Genomic DNA, 23,950 nt, shown 5'->3' with positions numbered 1-23,950 from the left:
CTTAGAGAATATGATTGGTTAGTAATACAAAATTAATACCATGAATAGCCGTACCTATCGGAGAAAGAAGGTACTCCCTAGATTAACTATTCTAAATATGCAAGTCTGTCTGATCAAGCATCTGATGACAGTGCTTGAATTTATAAAGAAATCACAATGATATGTAAGCATTATATACAAAAAATCTTCATTTCCAGTTGTTAGTCTGGCATTTGGGTCAAAACCTCATTATCCTGCATTACTAGTCAAGAGCCAAATTAAGGTCTTTATTTGCCCTCTCGTTAAACTAGAAGGCCTGTCCATTTATACTTTTCATGAATCATTTATTGCCAACCATTAATGCAAAAACATTTTTCTTGACTATTTTTCTACAAGAAACAATTATAGCTACTCAAACTACATTAATAAAGGCATTAGCAGCCCACCCATGTAATGAAACTTTTGAAGTTTCCACCAATTTGACAATCTATTTGTTTTGGCAACCCAAGTCCTAAAGCATTTCTTCTTGTTTCCTTGAACAATACAAATCAAACTCTTTATCTTTCCAAATTCTTTTTAGTATACAAAGAATAAACTTCTAATTTTCACCGACGAATTTTATACTAATTTAGACTCAAGATGCTGAAAAGTCATCTCATCTTATGTTGCAAAAATCAGAAGTGTGTTCCTCAATTATTGTACATAGGATGATCAATGATGAGAACCATATATTTGGTCAAGTTGCAATAGAGCACAAACACTTTTTCAAAGTACCCCAGCAACAAAAATCCAAAAAATTTGAAGGGCAAAATGTACTAACATAAACCATTAAGCATACTTTGTGAATCGCAACGGTTATAAAACAACTAGTGGTAGACAGTGGTTGGATTTGCATTCCTCACCACAAAGCATTATTACACGTATTAGTAGTAGTTATTACTCCTATTACTCTCTCAAGTCTAATGCGACTTTTGTATCACGAGTACTACACAGCTCCATACAAATTCTTCTTTGTTAACTTCTCCTTACCATAAAACCATCTTTTAGCTAAGCTCCAAATTATGGAACTCGATCCTCATCTAACTCAAGTCTCTCGATATCTCGGATCATCCTGTCGGAATCTCACCCCATTCCGGTAACAGGGTTCATCTTTCACGCTTGTTTTTCACTTTATTCCAGCCTAGCTACTCTCCATTTCCACCCTACCATCTCTTACTTGAAATTTACAGGTTCTTATAGCTCTGTTTCCGCTTTGTTTGCTCTTATGATTTCTGGGGTTATCTGGTTTGGTCTTGTTTTGTTGTCCTGGATCATGTTCAGCCATTGAAATTTCTGGGATTCTTGGTTTTGATGGCTTTTTTTTTTTTTTTTTTGTCTTTGATCAGATTTCATTCGAGCTCTCTGTACTTTGTCGAGAAAAGATTTAGATTCTTCAGCGTATGTCATCGGACTTTGGTTTTCATCGCAACTAGAGCGTTGCTTAGGTTGTGAGTTTATGAGGAAATGAAAGTAATCTAAGAAGTGAAGAAAAGGTTACTTTATTTTTAAACTGTTTTAATGTTGTCTTAGCGTGGTTGGTTGGATTGAGAAAGAATTTTCTAGAGTGAATGTTGTGGTGCATCTTCTTTCCATCTGACATTTCCTGAAGAAACAAATTCAGTAATAATAGTGGACATCTATTGTTGGAAATCCTTGTAAGATTTTGAATATTCACTGCTTTTCTCGTACGGTCAAGAAGTTCTTTAATCTCTATCCAGATGCATCCTTTTTGTATAGTATCTGCAATTTTCTTAAACTTGATTCATAACTTTCTGAGTCAGATTACATCTTTATTCTCTGACAACCACCTCCCTGTTCTAGTACATGCTTGATGTGGAAATTTGCATGCGTAAACAATATTTATCTATATATGGCAGCTTTGCGATGTTAGATCCATGTAGATCAAGAATTCAGCTTTGTATATATTTCAGAAAATTCGAACTGTGAAGTCAGGGTTCTATGGGGCAGTTGTCAACCATGTTCAACGGATTGGCAAGGTCCTTATCTATCAAGCAAAGGAGGAGTTATTTTGGCAGTTGTCGTGGAAGAGAGGCTATGGAAGCCATGACTGAGGAAGCAAAGACGGAGGGCTTGATATTAAGGACCTCGGGTACTGTTAACGTTGATGGATCCAAGAATTTTGCAGCTGTTTTCTCCAAGAGAGGAGAAAAAGGTGTGAATCAAGATTGTTGCATTGTTTGGGAGGTATGGTTTTGTTAGTAACATGCATTTTTCTTTGTAATTTACTTAGGACTCGATCCTACAGAATTGACCTTTTCCTGGCCGTTTACCCACTAGTTAATTAATGTATGTGGCAGCGAAGATAAATCTTGATTCCACTTCTATACTCTTAAGACTGATGGATGTTTGTTGCACTTGTTTTCTAGGAGTTTGGAGGCCAAAAAGACATGCTGTTCTGTGGCGTATTTGATGGACATGGTCAATGGGGTCATTTTGTTGCAAAGAGTGTTAGGGAATCAATGCCGTCTTCTCTACTCTGCAATTGGCAGGAGACGTTGGCTGAAGCTTCGCTTGACCCAAGTTTTGATTTGGCATCAGAGAAAAAGCTTAACACATTTAATATATGGAAGCAATCCTATATAAAAACTTGTGCTGCTGTGGACCAGCAGCTCAAGCGTCAGCGTAAATTTGATACATTCAACAGCGGCACTACTGCTTTGACCATCGTTAGGCAGGTAACCAAACTGATATAACTGCTGCTGCTGTACTATCACCAATGTTTGCTTTATTCTGGATTGGCCACACTGTAATGGGAATGGACAAACAGGAATGTCTTTTCCACTTGATCATCAGCCCTTAATTTGTAGAATGATTTACTTTAATCTAAATGAGGAGGCCTGTTGCAGGCTCCATGTTCTAAAAAGTCATTGTTTGTCATGAAGAATTTGGCAGCTAAATCTTCTTGTTGCATTAATGCAACTCCACAATATAGTACATTGGTTGTGTTTTAAAATGGCCTATGGAAATTCTTCAGCCAAATATGTATTGGCAAATAACTCTTAATCTGTTTCAAATTAAGGTCAGTAGAATGATACATAAAAGATCTTATCTCAACCTCAATCTTTATATTAACCCCAGTGATGGATATCTAGGAGAGAGCAAAAACGGTAATTACTCAGTATGAGCTTCATATGCTTATTTCCCTTCTTTTCTTTCCCCAGCTCTCTCCTTTAGCGCAGCATCTTAGGGCATATTTTCTAGTGTAATAAGCCCATGCTACTTTATATATAAGATCATAGCTATCTGCTTATTTTCCTCAATCTTGTGGTATCTCCAGGGTGACCTTATTTACGTAGCAAATGTGGGCGACTCACGTGCAGTATTGGCTACAACTTCTGATGATGGCAACTTAGTACCAGTGCAGCTGACGATTGATTTCAAGCCCAACCTACCCGGTAAGTCTCTTTTCTTCTGCTTTCTCTTATTCTACACCATATCGGACATCTTTGTAACTCATTATGGCCTTCCTAACCATTTGAACAGAGGAGGCTGAGAGAATCACGAAATGCAGAGGTCGTGTGTTCTGTCTAGAGGATGAGCCTGGGGTACACCGATTGTGGCTTCCGGATGAAGAGTCACCTGGACTGGCAATGTCTAGAGCCTTTGGGGACTACTGTGTTAAGGATTTTGGATTGATATCCGTTCCTGAAGTTACACAGAGGCACATAAGTGGCAATGACCAATTTGTTGTGCTAGCAACGGATGGGGTATGCATAATCCTGCCCTTTATTTTTTTCTCTTCAAAATGTCACTGCTGGAAGAACCAAACTATAAAACCAAGACTGGTTTAAACTACTACTGATAATTGGGCTGACACAATTGATGTCTAATGACAATGAACAAAATTCACCTGCAGATACGTATATGCATATATGAATGCACTCCATACCCTTTTTTTTAAGTCCTTGTACTCGTTTTTCATCTTCAATCTTTGATATGAAAGACTTTGAATAGATACTAACAAGTAAAGTTTGCATTTGTCTGAAGGTATGGGATGTGGTTTCCAACCAAGAAGCAGTGCAAATTGTAGCATCAACTCCAGACAGGGCAAAATCAGCCAAACGTCTAGTTGAATGTGCTGCCCATGCATGGAGACGCAAGAGAAGGGGTATTGCCATGGATGATATTTCTGCTATAGTTCTCTACTTCCATAATTCTGATCTTTGTCAGCAAATCTATCCTGTATATTCATCCAAATAGCATTCGAGAAGAGTGAAAATATTGCTCGTTTATCTTTCTTTGTACTTTTGGCCTCTCTCACTCTCTCTGGCTGAAAATCCATAGATGATTAATGATGCAGCAGCCTAATTAAACAAGAAAGAAGAAGGAGAAAAGGGAGAACTTTAGAACTAAATTGAGATCTGCTGATTTGATTTCAGACCTATCTTTATTGGTCGACATGAACCACACGCAGGCAAATATTAATCTCTCTTTTGGACAAGATGTGTTTACAAGTGGAGAGAGGATGAACTAGGTTGATTATCTTAATTATTTGGCACCTCAATTACAAGTTATGACAAAAAAAAATAAAAAATTACAAGTTATGACAAAGGTAAAAGAAATCATTTCAGTTTTTGTTACCATTTTCACAGATTATACCCAAGAATATGGCATCTCTGAAATTGGCAAAAGCTTTCCTTTCTTGTAGGCTTTTTAAAACTCAATTCGAGTAAGGGCTGTAAATTGAATCAAACAATTTGGTACTTGACTTGAACTCGGTTTGAACCAGGTTCATTCAAGCTTGTTTATTTAGGTATCAATCCAAGTTTGAACATGATTTCAAGTTCGAAAATATTAACAAACTAATCACGATCTTCATATTATTTGGCTCGATATGTTTAAGAATGTATAAGGCCGGTAAATTTCATAAAAATATACCTATAGTTTCCTTCCTTAATTTCACTTCTTTCCTTCCCGTATATTGCTTATCTTCTACAATAGCAAGCATATAATACTTTTGTCTCTTGAATAGGCATAATTGACTTTAATTACATCTTTAATTCATCATAATAGATTTCTTGAATATCACAGAGCAAAAATTAAGGGAAAAAAACCATAAATTAGGGTGAAAATCTCTATATTATACAACATGAAATTTCAAGTCAAGCCAAACTTTGATTGTATGTACTTGAATTCGATATTTTGACGAGTCAAACCAAATTTTCTGTGAATATACGTCTGAAATTTCGAACCAAACTCGATTAGTTTCTTTCAAAAAATTTTCAAACAAAAGCCAAGTTCAAACATTTCTTTTAATCTTCAAGCCAATCTTGAACATACTTTTGTCTGACTCGTTGAGCCTTGTTTTTGGCCCTAATTCGTGTAGAAAAATTTGGGAAAAAAAGAGAGCATAAAGTAGTCACGTGATTAGCTAATGAAACCAAAATGTAATTCCACTCTCACTCCGCCAAAGGACACAACAGTTACGTACTTGTGCTTGCCGACAATTTTACGACTGATTTAACGTTCAGACTTCAGATGCTAATAAGCAGGAAATTCTGTATTTTAACATTCCACCATAGGACCTCTCCGTCCATATTGCTAGTATGCTTTCTGATAATTAATACTTCATTTTATCTCGCAGGGATGCATTACTCAATTATCAGATAATAAAGATCCCTGGAAAATCACATAAAGACGTATGGGTTCAGTGAGGAAAGAAATATTTCAAAGGGAAGACGTATGATGGTTAGGTCAATCATAGTATTCTCACAAAAAGACAAAATGTTTCATTGCAGATGTGTTGAATGGTTTTATGAACGGAAAAAAATTGTTTTCCTTTCCCACTAGTAAGTGAATCCTCCGTTTGGCTCCTTATGACCTCGCTCCGGTGCAAGTTTTAGGTTCGAATCTTGAGTCTAGTAGTTAGAGGTAAGAATGATGAGGATGGAAAAGAAAACATGGTAAAAGCAAAATTGAATCTTTGAGTCCTTCGCTGTGTGGCCTTAGTTTTGGTCGACCTAATCCATAGCTGAACTAACTTAGCAGCTAGTAGTGGTGGAGTCAGAACCCTAGGGTTAGGGAGTTCAATATTCGACACTACATCAAATATGATCATAGTAAATTTGCAATCAAAAGATGCTTATGTTAAACATACTTTTTTCCATTTTGTCAATTATATTTTGACATCTAAATTGTGTAATAATGTAATGGTAGTTTGGAAACGTAACAAGAGTTTGTTCTTGAAGTTACATCAATAACTAATCTTAATTAGATCCAACACTATAGCGAAGTGTAAGGATTAAGAATTTTTAATTTATTAAGGAGGTCAATGTAAATAAAAAAGAGGGATTAAAAAATTTTAGAGTGGACAATACAGATAAGAAAGAGAATTTCAAAAACATTGGGGGGCAAAGTTGATAAGAATGAGAATTTTAAATATCTTAGGGGGCAAATAAAGGAGCAACTTAAAAATTTTCAAGCTTTATGTCTAAAATAAAACTTTCTCAAATTTGAGGTGGAGGGAGATAATTGCCTACCCTCAACTACATTTGACTTCGCCAGTGACAACTAGGGATGGTAATCGAGGGGAGGGGGAGGGAGAGATGTAGGTAAAATAATTGGACGGAATAATTAGGTGGACTGAGGGTTCAAATTAAGGGGATTCTCTTTCCGTTTTAGATAGGGCAAGGGAAGGAAGGACGCCCCGTCCTCAGTCCCCCACCACTAAAATAAATTAAAAAATGTAAATATTTATATTTAATTATATATACACACACATTATAATTACATGTCAATATTATATGCATCTATACTATCATTTGAGAACTACAGATCTCATTTGTATAATAAAATGATAATTTGGTTATTTTAAGTTTACGTGAATTTTTTTTAAACATATTCTAAGTTGTTTACCAAAAAATAAAAACCAGTATGATGGTTATAAATTTATATTTACTATTAAATGTGAAGAAATGAATTAGAAAGATCAAAATGATTTTTAACCTTGATTTCACATCGAATATTTATTTAAAAGTTTCAAAGAATGATTTACAATGTTGCTATTGATGTTACATATGTAGACAAATAATATCAAAATGAAAAAAAAATCATAATCAACAAAATCACACAGCTAACTATCCTCATTTCTGCATTATATACACTTCCTGTACAATGCGTTTTTCTTCTTTTATAATGCTATCTCAATAAAAGACCTGAGGGGATGTATAAAACTCGCTCTCAATAAACATTGGTCTCAAATCTTTTTCTTGACACATGAACTCCAAGGGAAAAGAAACCAGAAATCCTCTTACTGACTCCAACTTTCTAGTTGGATCCATAAGAATTACTTCCCCATTCTCAAAATGTTCTACCTTCTCAGGGGCTACTCCTAAATCTATGGTAGTATGCCCAACTTTCTCCCTTGAGTTACTCAAAGCTTGTCTAAAAGCAGACCTGCATTTTGGACCATGTCAGTTGTATATGTGAGAAACCATCCAAGCGAGTGAAGACAACAAAACAAAGGAAAAAGAGAAAAGCAAGAATATAGACACAGAACCCTTTTTTACCTTGAGTGGATAACGTCATTTGGGATGCAAGCGAATACATCATGGTAGATCCTGGCATTTGACTGTTAAAAAGAACATCATTAGTTGCTTCTTTGGAAGGTGAAGAGAAATCAAGTTTCTATTTAAAAGGGAAAGGCATAACTTAAGAATTCTGTGGCTTAAAATATCAAAAGTTAATCAAGCTTCTACAATCTGCTTCTGTACCCAAGGATCTTTTCATTTTTTTCCCCTAAACTTTGTGGAATAAAATTCTGAAGCATCACCACACCTTACATTTTTTGTGTGATGCTCAATCTGTTGAATCCTCTCCCTAGTTGGCCTGGGACATCAACATCTTTTGGCAAATAGATTTAGGCATTGAAAATTAACTCAATGTTTGTGGTTCATATTTGAGATATGATCTTGTCAAAGATTTCAAAGCTCCAAGAACACGTAGTGGATAAGATGATTATTGGCAGTTGAGAAAGCTAAACCGTGTGACATGCAGATTATAACCCCTTCCATGACCATATAGCTATATGAAGCTTTGTGGACTGCTTTTCCTCTCAATGCCAAGGAAAAAGGCAGGATATTGACACAATTTTGATACTAGTGTGTAGAATTATGTTACCATGTTTTCAATTGCTCTAAACCCTATATTCAGCAGCGACTCAAAAATTTGTGAGTAAGACGGAGAATCATTATGCTGTATGTTCAACTGTTCAGAACCCTATATTCAGAAGGGACAAAAACACTTTTACTGTCAAGTAGACAATGTATGAGTACTTGACACCGAAAAGCTATCATTTAATGGCAAAATATTCTCACCCTTGCAGTTGCCATCCACAAATCCTTGTATGTACTGTCAATTATCGGATCTCTGATTTTATCAATCTGGCAAACATCAAAAGATGGATGATGCATGTAAATATCTTTTGGTAAAGTTGATTTAAGCTTATAGAACAGCCGTAAGAATTATCGCGAGGTTTTTAAAAAGAAAAATTCTAAAATCTGAACTAGCGTGCAAAGTTAAATTGTCAACAGTCAATAGCACTAACCTCCCCAGAGCACAGGCCTAGATGCTCCGCCCACAAAGAGATCCGTAGGTTGAAAGAAAATTCTCCCGCCTTCCATGAGTTCCCATTCATTGATGATTCCACTAAAGTTTTATCTTCAATGAGCATGCCAATCTAAGAAAAGAATGTCAGTGTGAAAATTATCATTTTTACTTGCACTAAGTATAGGCAAAGGAGTTCAGCAAGTGGACTTGTAGAGATGATTGGGTTCAGGAGAATGCTGATAGATAAGCTGCAGTTTCTTTATCCAGTGAAACTTATGGACAACCTAGAACAAGAAAATATCATACATTTTGCATTTTTGAGTTCTGGCAGAGATAGGGAGTCTACAGGGTAAGGTGAAAAATCAACTACACAAGATACATTCAAATTGAAAAAATTAAGCACTGGTTTGATATCATAGAAGATTGTTTGGTGCTAAAGCAATTTCTTAAACATGCATAAACGTTATCTATCACCAGCACAATCACTTTTTTGGAATCTTTATCTGTAATATTATCTTAGTGACATATTACCAAACCAATGAACTGATCAAATCAACTGATTTCATGTCTCAAGGCAACTGAATATAAAACTAAAATTAGTATGCAGTAGCATGCCAAAACTAGCTGTTTAGCTTTCAATCTTAACAGCATTTACAGAAGAACTTTGTTGTTGTGAGTATTCATGTCCAACTGTCAGAAACTTGCCAAAAGTAATTTCACAGTATCTTGCACATGCCCATATAAATTTCATTAATGCAGGAAGAATAATTTCATTCATAAGTAGTAGCAGAATTTTATGGTATCTATGACACATGAAATGATAGAACTTTCATTCTGCAAGTCTGTCCAAAACAGAATGTGCTCACCTCAGAGTCTCTTGACCCAAGTAGACTTCTGTCATTAATGTTTGCTGATCCAATCAGGGCTATGCAATCATCTATAATCATCAATTTACTGTGGACATACACCTAGAAGGAAAATGATATAGAGTTGATTAAAGAGAATAAATTAATAGCCAACAATCCAGTGTTAAACCATTAATTTCATCTGGGAATAATCTGGACAAGCAATTTTTGACACAAACAATTTTTCACTCCTAGCGTAATATTTCATCCCTTATGAAGACTTCACCAGTGGAGTACTGGAAGTAATTTGTGCTAGAGTATGTTGCAAGTCTGAATGTGTTGATGGGCTAACTTCCTAGATTAGTTGTTTTGTTAAGTACTAGATAAAGGACTGACGTTATTAAAGTAAGAGAACCAGAAGAGTACTGTGCTAGGATTATCTAGGGCACTCCTAAACTGTGGATCAAGGAAGTTTACTTAATGTCCTGGGAGTGTGCAAGACAACGAGAAAGGAAAAAGATACCACTAACATAGAGAATTACTAAGAAGACAGACAGGAAAAACTCCATAGAGTACCAATAGTTGAGTGTATTTGCTTGGCATGGTGTGGCTGTGGTGCTAAAGGATCAAAAGCAAGGTATTCCGTCAGGATGTGATGAAATGCTAAAGTATGTAGATCTTTAAGTATGCAATCCCACTCAAGGAAGCATAATACATTAATCAGTTGAAAATCTGTATGCAAGATATTACCTGACTTGTGACCACTGGACCACCATCAGAAAGCTTGCCATGGTTCCTTAAACCATAAAAAGATAGATAGTTATCTGTTTCATCACCCAGCAAAGAATAAAGGTTGTCTAATATCGAGTTTTTTGGTCTGGAAATTGTTCGATACTGCCAATGAATGATGGCTCGTACGGTTGCAGCACCACCATCATCCAGACCTCCCTGATACATGACAAATAGCTGTAAGAGGCAACAGTACAGAGTTATGTTATCTTGTGGAATGAAAATCAGCCCTACCTGGAAGCCCGGTAAGAGAGGAATAACAACTATAACCCTGAAACACTGACGTTCTTTGTGTGCTTGGAGTATACGCTTGTACAGAGCATCCAATACACGGTTCTGAATGGTATCATCACCCGAAAGACCTGATATGAAAAACTGATTCTAAAAGCAGAATCCCACAAATGACAGACATAATTAGATACATTTAAATTTTTTCTTTCCACCACTCTTGTAAATGACAAGAAATTAAAAAATTAATGACCAATCTAGGCAAGGAAACTAGCACAAGCCAAGCTACATGCTTATGAATTAACTTACAAGATTATATTACTTTCTTGGGTCCTCTGGTTAGTTTGTCTTCTTTCTCAAGGACCAATATGCTTGTTTTACTGACTCAATACAAATTTCTCTCTACTGATTTAAAGAACTGGTCCTTTAGAGATTTTGGCCACTGAAGGTTTTCACTTCTGGAGAGTTTTAGCCATAAAAACATTTAACTGCCTGCACTCACTTTCTTACTGTCACGGCATGCTATATTTTCTTAAACAAATAAAGCAAAAATATCTGTGGAGATGCACCTGTTTCTGACACCACCTTTAAGTACTTGTGCCGAATGAGAATTTGAAAAGATGTAATTCATTAAAAAACTCTAAAGGTGCATTTTCAGGATAGATTTCAAGTTGAAAGTTCCCTTAACATTCTCAGAAAACATATACAATTAGCCTTCTTTAAGAAGCCTCAGAAATCTGAATGGGATGAACGGACCCTGTATCAGCTAACAACATACAAACTTTCCACACTGCAAGTATTTCCATAATCTCACTTATCTATGCACCTCCTTGACAAGTATACATGGTTTCTAATTGCCAGAAGCTTTTATGAAGAAAGAGTTAACCATAAAGAGAAGACATCACATCTGAGTTCAAAAATATTTCATTACAAATCAGTGTGCTAATTTCAGAACCTAAGATGAATCCCTGTGCTAGATCAACTAAATTTATCCAGTGTCTCAGAGCATCTCAGAGCATTTCTTGATCACAAAGGTCTTATTACTGATCTCTGCATTTGACACAACGAGGATTTTGCCTCATGAAGTTAATCAATATTTAGTTGCTTTTGAACAGTTCATTAACTCCAATGCCCGATATTTAAAACATCAAGCTTTTTTTCTGTAACTCCTAATCCAAGAAAACTGTCTAATAGGAATACATGGAAGACGCTTTTGCAAAGAATTAAAAAACTTAAAAGTCCAATTTATTATCCATATTGTCTCTATTTTTGCCATTGATATGTTAATGATTGAAGCCAGACCAAGATATGTTGGTCATTTCTCCAAAACTGATTCAGATACAGCAGCATATAACCACTTTTATAGTAATTCAGATATTGATTTCACCTCTATGTAAATGAAGTGTTCCGCCTTCTCTATCATAGAACAATAAGCTCTGTGAATGCTGTCTTCAGTTCTACTTATTCCAGCAGACCAATTGCTTACGCTTCTAATGATCTACAATTTATCAGACATGAAAACCACGAGTGAGCTCAAATTCAAGCACATAACATTCCAGAAAGCAAAAGTGTAACAAGACTAGAAACAGTTATACGACAAGATGTTAAACTTTTTGATATAGGAGCCATTTCCTGAAGTTGGAAAGAAACAGCATTTGTGTGAAACCAGAAGAGCTGTCATGCCCAATTTCTCATTCTGTAAAATATTCCTCTACCCTGTAGTTTACTTTCTCTTCTCACAAGGCTTTCAGATCTGAAATGGTGGTTCAATTCAGAATCTGAACACAAAAATGGTTAAACAGTTGAAATTTGAAAATTAAGAGCAACTTGTTTCTGATACAGAACCTTATTCTTAGTCAAGAACTCTGTTTCTGAACCACTAATTCTTTTACATATTTTATATAGAGTTTCTTTTCTTACATATTGTAAGTTTAAAAATAAGTTAACTTCAAACAATACTATAAAAATCTGGAAGTCAAAAGGAAAAGGAGATCAATTTTGCGGTTAATACAGTAAAAGAAACATGTAATTGAATTTTAATGGGGACCACATCTAACCTGACAGTAACATGAAGTACGAGGACCCACTTGAGTTGCTTCATCAGGTGAAACAACCTGACAAACTCGCTCTTGTCTTTCCCACCAGTCATCTGAACTTTCCAAGTCAGATGCTCCAGCTTCATCCTTTTCTGTTTCAGGTTAAAAGTATGTGATCAAAATTCGTCTCAAACGACTTTCAATTTAAGGTCTGATACAGAAGATCCAACTGTGAATTTATGGAAGGCGAATATAAAACCTTCATTGGCCTCATGCTGATTCGGTTGGTATTGATCGGAAGCTGGTACACTTAATCTGTCATCTAAGCTGGAAAAGTCAGGGCCATTAGCTTCCTGGGGCAATAGCAATGGGACATCTTCTAAAGGGGACTGTGAAGAAAATGAATCCTGTCTGTCTAAGTAATTATTATTCACTGGAGTAGCCTTATCTTTTATCTCTATCTCCTCACTCCTTCCCATGTAATGTGGAAGAACCATATGTTGCTGAGGCATAAGAAGTGGTATTTGTTGTTCATCTGGAGCTGTGTTCCTCTGGATGGATAATCAATGCATGAGCAGTTGAAATTTTTTACATAGAATGCATAGTAGATGTAGATGTAAACCTTAGCATGGTTCCAACGCTGAACAAAGTGCCTGGCTACATCTCGACATGGTGGTCCCCATAGAGCACAATGGACATCATGCCAAGGCATTCGAGGGTACTTTCTTCTCTCAAGCTCGTCTTTCATGGTGTCTTCCCAAGAATTTGGTTCAGATTCCCTGAATGAATAGTAATTGTTAAAAAGGAAGCTGATAGCAAACCTTAGAACTGATAGACAAGGTTCATATGAAATTTGTGAAGAATTAAGAGGACAAAAGTACACTTGAATGCAAAAATACTGAAAACAGCACACTAGCTTTCAAGAGTTTGTGAAAATGGAATCTAAATTAGTGACGAGTAATATTGCACACTTCTACAACATATTTTGAAAAAGTGGCCATTCCAAGAAGAAGTCATTGTTTTTGTTTTTTAACTAAGTTAAATTAAGTCATCCTAGGTAATATTATGAACAAACTGATGTAACGTGAGAGTACACAATTCCATTTCTGACACATTTTTGGCATCAAGAGATCAAGGTAAGTATGTTGCCAAGTGCTTTTCTATAATAAGTAATATCATAGTTCAACCATTTCTAGACATTTCGCTAGGTTGACTCAATCATATATATATATATATATATATATATATATGCATCAATAATGATTCCTGATTCCTGATAATCAGTCAACCATATGCCATAAATGCATAACTATTGCTCAAATGCATCCATTCAGCTGATAATAAATCATCTATGAGCTACTGATCAACTTCCAGCTCTACGTCAATCTCTTCTAAAATAGAAGTCCACATGAATCTCATCTGTCACTAACTACCATCAATTGACAAGTTAAAAGGTTGGCATGCTCACAGAAATTCTAGAGTACCAGTTGGCTGATTAAAGAAGTACAAGATTTTTACCTGGGATTGTAGTAGTCCTTTCCAGGCCATACAAAAGGGGGGTAGTCTCCCACTTTATGTTCATTCGTATCATAACGCCCAAAGCATAAATCCAGTCCTCCAAGAAAACAAATGTAGTGATCTACAATAACCAGCTTTTCATGGTGTGACCTGATTATTTACAAGGCATTGAATGAGTTCACATGAAAAAGGGGAAAAGGATAATACTGGAAAGCTTTAATGACCAAAAAAAAAAAAAATCTGCAACGGCTGCAATATGGACATTTGAAGTCAAATCACACGAAAATTTTCAGTTTACTGCTCAAGTAGTTGCATACCATAAGTAAACACCAGTTGGAAAACGGTTAGGGTAGCGGAGAACTTTGATATTCTCATGGATGCTAAGAAGCTTCCTTTTACTATACGAGCTGTTAATTTTTAAAGCTACAGAAACCTCCTTGTAGAGAAGAATGTAAATCTGCAAAAGCACAAAATATACAAATTCATGAATACCAAGTACTTGTGGCCATTGATGGTATATGCATTAAAAATACTAAAAAATAAAAAGATACATCTTTCATATCTCCTCAACCAAGGAGAAAGGCTTCTAGATAATTTCATTTTAATGCAGCTCTCAAACATGAGGATGACATCCTTACAAGTATCAAAAGTTGAGTTGCTTGACATGTTGATGGATGAGCTATAGAGTAGTAAGAAGGTGAAAGACTAAATAGTCATTGAGAAGAAAAAGGTGCTCCTGACTTAAGATGAGCATGGCTGTTGCTAAATTTGATTGTACAAAAGGATCCACATAGCATATCTCATGTAGGCTGGGATGAATGCTATGTTACATTTATCTGACTTATTCAAAGTCAAGAGAATACAAAATAACATGCAAATATAGTCCAATTGGTAAATTTCCTTTGTTTAGTGTAGCTATCAAGATACACATTTAGTTGAAATTAAGAGTAATGGGTCCACAATCATTGTTATTAGATTTCAATCCCTAAAGGAAAAAAGGACTTTTAATTCTCTGAATCACAGATGCATGACGATATATATTGAGGAGGGCTACCTATTCTGCAACTACAGAGAACTAAGGCAAGTAGTGAAATTAGATACCGAAAACTCTTACTTGATCAACTTCTTCTCTAAGTATTTTTCATAAGAATACTAAAGATTATTTACCCAGATAGTTTACAATTAGGTCTGCAGGATGATGTCATCAGTATTCAAAAGAACCTGCAATTGTATAAGCTCGTACCACAGCACTCAGATACTTCTTATGCTCTAACAAAAACCTCATGCCTCTAAACTACAAAGCTACCCTTCATATGAAGCATTTCCTTTAGTTGCAATCTTAAATTTTTCAAATGCATAGTTTATCATGTAAATAGAGAGAGTAAAAAAAGTTGGTCTTCTATTTTCACCTGAACCCCTTCCTTTGCTTTGACTTCAAGCAGCTTGTCAAGGCGAGAAGAGCAGTGTTTGTGGAAGGGACGTCTCAAGTACAGTTCAGGGCAAAGCCACCATCCAGTAATATATATCTGTAGGCAACTTCGCGTCACTTTAGGTCTTAGCAGTTAAAATTGGCACAAATTGAAGCCAGAATGTCATATAGCAAGATGAATATTAAACCTCGGATTTTGCTTTCTCTATGGATGAAGCAATTGCTTCAAATGCAGCTTTTCCATCTATAAACCATTGAGCTTGAGTCCCATCCTCAGTCAAGCCCCTTTGAGGAGCAAACGAATCAAAACGGTGATAATGGCACCAACCTTCAGGAGGACTAAGACCAGCATTATTTATTGCTGAAACCCAATTTCTGACTTTAGCATAACTCGTGCTTCTTAAGTCAACTCTACGACTTCCACAGGAAACCTTTGTCCATTACAATGATGATAAAAAGTTAAAAGCCTGTAAGTAAAGTTGACAGGCATGAAAACTATTTGGTAAAAAAAATTTTGTTTGATTTCTAATGCTAACAAATTCCCTTAAGGAGGCCCTTTCTAATGTCATGATTTACACAATAAAATTGAGGCATAAGAGATCCAAAAAAAAATCTAAGTTAGTGTATATTGTGTGGCAAAGAATAATAAATACTTTCTTATTATATAATTGCAATTAAAAAATGCATGATTATCTTATACCAAGCACATCAAGAGCATAGCAAGAGCAATCTAGTCTAACATACTTCGAATATAAAGAAGGCTAGTTAGCATGATGACAGAACAAGCTAGAGTATAAGTTCACAGAATATTTCATGTCTTGAAACTAAACCATCATTTGTACCTTAAACGTGTAATGCAATGGGTTTCGTTTCTTTATCTCTTCAGCCAAACATGATCCATCCTTTCCATCTAAGCTTGAAGCTGGAAGTACATCAAAGACAACTATATCCAATGGGCTCGTGTCAAAGGGATCCTTCAGTAAAGCCAAGAATCCAGGCTTTAAGACAGCCCAAACCTGTAAGTAGATTGTCTTTTGTCATGCAATAAAATAAACAATCTGAAAATTAAAGCCCAGAAAGTAGGAGACATTATTGAAACAACAATTCATGGCACTTAATTGAAGATTCGTTGATCCATTCAGTCAACAGTAAATTCAATAATGACATGATCAAATCCAAACCTGAAAATTTCCTTCAAATGCCTATGTTTTCAAACCCAATCCTGCTCATATGTATATCCATCCACCACAGAGTGAAATAAAAAAGAATCATGACAGAACACAAAAATCTGAATTTTAGTGAGATACTATCAGCTTTACAAATAATAGTGAGCATAGAATAATGGCAGCATAAGTAACTGTGACCAACAGATGAATAAGATGAAAAAGTTATGAGCACGGACAAATATTTCCATCATAAAAATCTAAAGTCACAAATTAACAAATTCTGTCTTTGTTTATCAACCATAAGAAAAATATCTCCATATGGTATTTCCTTTTAGAGAAGAGCATAGTTAATACAATATCTGAATATCAGCTACAGGTCATTGAATCCAAAATGAGAGGACATCACTCAAGTATATTAGTCTTTGAACATAAACCAGTAGCCGCAACAAGAATTACAAATAAAAATATCCATACCCTTGGAAACATTGTAATTCGACAATACTATTTGGCTTTCCAAAACAAATTTTCAAATTTGTTTTGTTGAGGAAACCACGTGATTCAGCAAATATCTCATATAGCCTGAATTGATTTGAACCTCCAGTTTTGATAACCACTAGGTAAAAACTGGGAAAAGATTCTTTCTTTGGAAAAATATCACAGACAGAGGACTACTAGCAGCAGAAAGAGTCACAGCAACAGATGAATGTTTCATCAAGATTATATAACACTAACTGAATCAATTTAACTTAAAAAAGATCCACTGTTAGCTCATTAACTTTGTAGAAGACTATATGAGTACTCTTTGAACCTCCACTGCTACAAAAACTATGCCTAACTAGTTTACACATATTCATGCTTATACCAATACTAGCAAGAGCATTTACCTTCTGCCACTTGCTATTACAACAGCCAGTCCAATGACACAAGCAACACCTTGCATATGCTTCCTCCTTTGGCGTCCTTGACAAATGCTTAACCATTACATAATCTTCTCTTAGCTTAGGACCAAATTCTTGTGAAAATGATAATTTAGAAACTTCCAAAAACTTGCAAACCTAGAATTAAGAAGATAAGTTGCATGATTATCAAAATATATCAGTAATAAAACACAAAGAACTGCTAAAATGAAAATGAAATAAGAATATCTTCAAAATATATCCTTGGGGAAAAAGAGATTAAAATACCATAAAATCTCTGTCACTATGATGTATAAGTGGAAATTTCAGCTACTTTCAGGTTTACTATTGGAGCACAAACTATTTATCTTAGTTTTGGATCTTCTTTATTTTATTCAGATATTTGATAAACTGCAAAAAGAGAAGCTTTCATGATTTGTGGCTTGAATATATCGCAGATAAAGAAATGGGCAAGATAACATACAAAGTTTAATTTCCTACTCCTGGTAACGTTAGTGAGAACAGCCATACTTTGACCAAAAGCTTTCAGTCCTAAAGTGAAATTTCACACTACTTCTTGTACATATAATTGTGAAGAGAAAGTTTAACAAAAACTATACATATAGCTGAATCTATCTCATAAATAAAGAGGAAATAACAAATAATTGAGAGATTAAGAACTTCAACTGTTTACTTCATATATAGACCAATACAAGGACATTCTCTATGCACCTCTCTAGTATTGACAATGTCCAAGTTACCGAAAAAATGGTCTAGATAGCCTTGCATTGCAACTTTTGCTTTTTCTGAGACAGTCTGCTGTCTGCCCAATGCAGGACGAATGATTGACAAAGCAGCTCTGGATGGAACATTTCTGCAGGAAACCAACTCTAGGAGTTAAAACATCCCAAATTACTCAGGTGTAACATTCTACTTGAAAAGCTAAAGGATTATACCCTTGCAATCACCTGTTTTTAACACTTTCATCGGAGAACATAGGCACAGCTCCGTCATCAGCTTCATCATCATCATGCATTACAGCTGTATGATCTCCAATTCCAAAGTATTGAAGCCATTCCTTAACCTTTTTGTGCAAAATTTATATACAAACCTTAGCATATTTTAGGCATCATCCACAAAAGGAAATTATATAATACGTACCATCACTGTAAGAGATTAAGAACAATAAATAGTTATCTGTTTGCAACTGTGCTTAGATTTAATGCAGAGAGAGAGAGAGAGAGAACCTGCTCTTGCTTCTCATGAAACTCTTCAATAATGGCACGCTTCTTCAGTGCAAAGTGTAGATAAAAAACTTCTGAGGCCTTCTTCAATAGTGACCACTTAAACTGTCAATTGAAGTACATTTAATCAGCATGCAATTTGAACTCTATTGAAATCAGTAAAACCCAAACAGACAGACTTTAAAGTCTTCCTTCTGCCAAAAGAAACAGACAACAGAGACGGACACACAGTACACATAGAGAGAGAGAGAGAGAAGGCAAGGAAAGAAGGAAATGAGAGAAGTTCATTGCTAAAGCAACTATGATTAAGAAGCATATGAAAAACATCCTTCAAATAAAAGCTATCACAGGATAGAAGCATATACTGAGTAAAGAAATTTGACGATAACATGTTTAACACCAAAAGCATTATTCAGAAATTATACCAAGTGGTTAAAAGCAGTAAAATATTCTTCAGCAAGGAGTGTGTTGTTAAATGTTAACTCATGAAAGACAAAAAGATCCGACAACCTTAGCATGATCAGTTTCTGGTTCTTCTAAACTATAACATACACTAGCAAAACACTAACCAATCAGCTTAGTTTGGAACATCTGAAGTGGGGATAGCCCAGCTCAAAAGCTCCAGTAAGGATTAAAGAATGAGTTATCTAGCCTCTACAGGCACATAACAGTTTAAGATTCAATGGTCTGGAGAAGAGAGACTGTGCTAGTGTTTTCCATCACATGAGTTGCAGTCATGATTTCCTTGACTTGCTCAAAAAAGGAAAAAGAAAGAAAATATAAATTCCTGTAACTGCTTGTACATTTTTTTTTTCTGGTCCTGAATCTTCTCATACATTTCCTAACACTCATGCTTCCACCTGCGTTTCTGTCTCTAATATTCAATTCCAGGCATTCACCATGACCTTAATGCATTAATGGAATTTTTTTAAAAAAAATTATCAATTCCTTCTCAAAACAAAGCTATTTTTCCATTAAATCCTAAAAATCTACAAACTGAAGTTCCCTTCACAAGCATGATGTGCTGACGGGATTGAAAAAAGCCACCTTGTCACTGTTAACCAACACATTTGAAAGATTCACTTTTTGTCTCAAAAAACTTAAAAAACATCTTCAGGTTCAAAAGGAACTCTATCACAATTTCCAAAAGTACTTTCAGCATCATTTAAATTCAGAATGTACCTTCTGCATCGTGACAAAAGTTCCACAATTAAAAGAACTTGAGAATTTTCATATTGCTATGGTTTATTATACTAATCACATCCTCCATGTATACCTACCCCCAACAATAACACCAACAACCGAAAAAATGCATGGAATATCCATATTCATAATTGTACATGAACATTATGTAATTGTCGAAAAATGTTGGAATGCATCAAACAAGCAATTAGCAGCCCAATTTCCAATAAATAATTATTAGTGTATAAGAAATAAATATAGATTTAATTCAAGTATAAATTCCACCAAGCTGCTTATACATAACCAAGTAAATTATCGACCAACTAAATATTTGCATTGGAACAAAGGTGTAAAAAAAGAATAAGAGAAAAAACTCAAATTCTTTCCATTAACAACACACAAAAAAAATAAAATAAAAAGATAAAACAACATTTCTTCTTATATCCTTTGCAAACTTATTCAATACCAACAAGAAGAGCAATAAAAAAATTGCCCCTCGCATAAATATAGTAAAAATAGCCCCAGAAAAAAAGAGACCCCGCCATATGCGTATTATAGTATTAAATTCTAAAAAAAAAATGTGAAATGCCGTTCGCGCCATGCGTACATAGCTACTTCCTCAAATACATATGCCACATACAAACATGCACATAAATGCATAACATTTATTATATTCTGATTGGAGAAAACGTAAAAACCAAAAAAAAAAAAAAGAAGAGGAAAAGAAACGAAAAAAGAGTCTGGACCTGTTTGTATTGGACTTCAATGGTGTATGATAAAAGCAATGGGCTAATTTCCCCTGCGTCCGGTCTCGACAACGAGACAATTGTCGCCGTCGGCAACTCTTCAAAAATTCTCGTCGTCGTTTCCCCGTGGCACCGGAGCGAGTGACTCGATGACATCGCCGACGACGATGGAAGCTTCTCCGGGATAAGTTTCTCCGTCAACATTTCTCTTTTTCTGAATTATTCAGTAAAAATAAATAAGTAAACGTACAAATAAATTCAGAGGAAAACCAAAAGAGCTCTAAGAGCAGAAAGAAGAAACAAAAAAAAAAAGAAGCGTAATATATAGTTGGAGAAGAAAGACAGAAAAGGTGACGTAAGGTTTTAGCCTTTGGGTGCGGGTGCACGGGATTTCTGGGAAGGCAGGTTTAGATGGTGACACGTATGATCCATTTGTCTTGATCAGGTTGTTTTATACACGTGGCGCAAGGAGGATGGCGGTCATGAAAAAATAAGGTTTGGTTGGGGGCGGTTTTAGTGGTTCGCGAGCATTTGAACTGGGGAGATTAAGGAGTAATCATGTGATTAAATGGGAAATGAGCTGTTTTAAATCCCTTCTTTGAATGGAATAGTGAGAGTTTGGGTGGAAAACTGTCTTAACTGAAATGGGTGAAATGACGATTATGTCCTTGTGTTCTTTTCGCATATTCTTTTTAGGGTACTGATTCGCTTGGGAGCAAATTATTAATGAGTTTGGCAAGTTGCTTTTTCAATTTTCTTTTGATAAAATTGAGATTTTTCTGTATTCATTTGGCATTTGTAGCATATATGATTTATTGCCAAATCAGGTCTTAGCTCACAAAAATAAAAGCAAAGAGAAGAAAAAAAAAAAAGTGAACCAAGTTTGGCACGAATTAACATATAAATAGTAGAAAGCAAGTTATAAAACTCACGAAGAAAATGAAAAAGATTTTTATCATTCGGTTTTATTGAGCTAACTAGATTGCAGATTATTTGGGGTTAGAATTATATTGGAGCTAAAATGAAGTTTTAAAATAACTCAACAACAAACCAAAAAAAAAGGATTATTATGAATAATAAAATATATAAAAATTTGCATGATATATTATCACTCATACGATATTTGGGGCCATATTTGCGCTTGATATTGTATGTTTTTTATACAATTTAATCTAATATTTTGAGTTAGTTATATATATATACATATATATATGAAAAAAGTGATTATATAAAAGAAATGACAACATTAAAAGTACAGAAATGTTACTATTTTTTTATTGCAACGATAACATTTGTATAACCTATTCATGTCTAACATAAGGGAAGTGGGAGTCTAATCGACGGAGTTCCGTCCAAAAAAATCACTTAAAAGCAACAATCACGATTAAATGACAAGTATAATCTTGACCTCCCATCCCATCATGACAAACAGCATGGCATAGAAGGTTCCTTAAAGTAAGTAATGGCATTGGAATTTGATTTGGAATATTCTCATATGTTGAAGGGAGCTAGCATGTCCGCTGAATCAGATTTCGGCTAGTTCCAATCACTCAAAAAAGGAAAAGGTCAAATTTCTTGAAAGCGGGGGCTGGGACTGAAAGTGTAAACTCTCAAGGCTACAATGAATCAATTGTAGTCATTTCAAGAATGAATTGTCGCCAGAACGGAATATCCAATATTTTTTGTGCTTACAAGCGAGAATATGCTATAAAGGTTGTATATTGGTTATCATGGTTAGGTACCCTTTTATGCCTTTAGTATTTTAGTAATCAATCTTTGGATCCAATCCTTTAGTAGTCTGTCTCAATTAGCTAACCGATTCCTATGTTTTCCACCCGCAAGTAACAACATCTCCCACCAAACACTAAAGGGATTCTATAATATTGCGTGCTGAGAGGGAAATTTGGTGTGCATATATGTTAATGGAGATGGGCAGGATAATCATCAGAATGGATATGATACACAAACTTTTCTATTGCCATCAACTATTTAGATTGTTGTTGTGTGCACACAGCAAGAATTCCTAGGATAATGTAACAAAAGTTTAGGCTAGTTTGTGTGAGGATAACTTTACAGTACAATGATTAAAGTCGAGATTTAAAAAATTATAGGCATCGAGGGATTAGCTTTCAGAACGAGTCCCACTGTTCCTTTTCCAGTGTTTTAAATTCCATCCCCCTCTCCTATTAGAGAAAAATTAACTAAAAAAAAAACTCTATAGTGATATTTGTACGAATCATACAGGGCATTAGAAAATTTTAAGCTAACATGCTTTAATATAACATTCAAACAAAAAAAAAAATACTAGCATGCCACATTCTAATTATGGGGACCTAGGCAGGCAGTGCTTATTAATGTTTTGAGGTAATTTATAGCTCATGTTTCGCATTTAAAATCATTAGGACTAGAAACATAAATGATGAAAATAAATAGTAGTATATAGTGTTTGATGTACATAATGGGAAAGACGTCCTAACTTAAACTATCTTTTCTTTATTTCCTACCTTTAGAATAGCTTGAAGAGCCAAATCAATAAGAAGCAAAATTCATTTTGTATCATGAAGAGCATATTCCAGATTCCTAGTCATATTATTATAATTGAAGTGCTTGATTGTTGGCCTTTCCTTTCCCATTAGGGAAGGACCCTTTTCACTTTTCACTCCAGCCAATATCTATGGAGTACTTTCTTGTGAGATGCTCATTTATCCAACCCTCAAAGAAATAATTTTGGTTTGAGTGAAATGACGGCAAATTGAAGAGTAGAAAGAACAGATAGAGATGGACAAAGCCTTGGTATTGTTCAGCTCAGCTGTAGCGTTCATCCATTCTAGATAGAGTCCATAATGAGCAAGATTTTATATCATCATAACCTTAAAGGGAACAATTAAGAATTGACTAGAAAGCATCCATTAAGTGTAGAATCGTGGTTCAATTACACGAATTAGACCATATTAAAGGAAAAAGAGCTGTTGCATTAGAATGATTTGTGCTTTCTTTGATATGCTTATGGTTTTGGGTGGCAGAATTCAAAAGCCCTCTAAACGATGATAATGAGATTGTTACAGTTCCCTCCGAATCACTGCTTAAACTGTCATGTTTTTCTCAAACAAGACAGGAGAAAAGGAGGAGGAGATTAAAGAAGCTCAGGCAGATGAATACACAAATCCTCACGACCCCTCCTGCTTATTTGTTTTGGTCTTACAAACTGGTGATGCCAATTGTCCTACGGAAAAGCAAAAGAAAAAGAAGCCCTGCAATCACAATCACAATTCACAATCAGCCAGT

The 23,950-nt window shown here is 35.2% G+C and overlaps 1 protein-coding gene and 1 pseudogene across 3 annotated transcripts; one reads left to right on the top strand and one right to left on the bottom strand.

Moving 5' to 3' along the window:
- The first annotated feature begins 873 nt into the window (after window positions 1–873).
- Window positions 874–4,393, top strand: LOC113761314 (probable protein phosphatase 2C 34). 3 transcript variants are annotated; one of them, XM_027304252.1, is made up of 6 exons: window positions 874–1,114; window positions 1,950–2,223; window positions 2,406–2,714; window positions 3,317–3,434; window positions 3,523–3,746; window positions 4,027–4,393. In XM_027304252.1, the coding sequence occupies exons 2-6, from the start codon at window positions 1,978–1,980 to the stop codon at window positions 4,237–4,239; spliced, it is 1,110 nt and encodes a 369-aa protein (XP_027160053.1). In that variant the 5' UTR covers window positions 874–1,114; window positions 1,950–1,977; the 3' UTR covers window positions 4,240–4,393. The 3 variants fall into 3 exon arrangements, with proteins under 3 accessions (XP_027160053.1, XP_027160052.1, XP_027160054.1); XM_027304251.1 differs by having other exon boundaries at window positions 874–1,208; XM_027304253.1 differs by lacking the exon at window positions 874–1,114 and adding an exon at window positions 1,488–1,511.
- Window positions 4,394–6,989: 2,596 nt separating this feature from the next.
- LOC113760495 lies at window positions 6,990–20,873 on the bottom strand (annotated as a pseudogene).
- Between the last annotated feature and the right edge of the window lie 3,077 nt (window positions 20,874–23,950).

This window comes from Coffea eugenioides, chromosome 2 (assembly GCF_003713205.1).
Source record: "Coffea eugenioides isolate CCC68of chromosome 2, Ceug_1.0, whole genome shotgun sequence".
Lineage (NCBI taxonomy): Eukaryota > Viridiplantae > Streptophyta > Magnoliopsida > Gentianales > Rubiaceae > Coffea > Coffea eugenioides.
The sequence above is the reverse complement of the archived record's forward strand: the minus strand, read 5'-3'. Positions and strand labels throughout refer to the sequence as shown.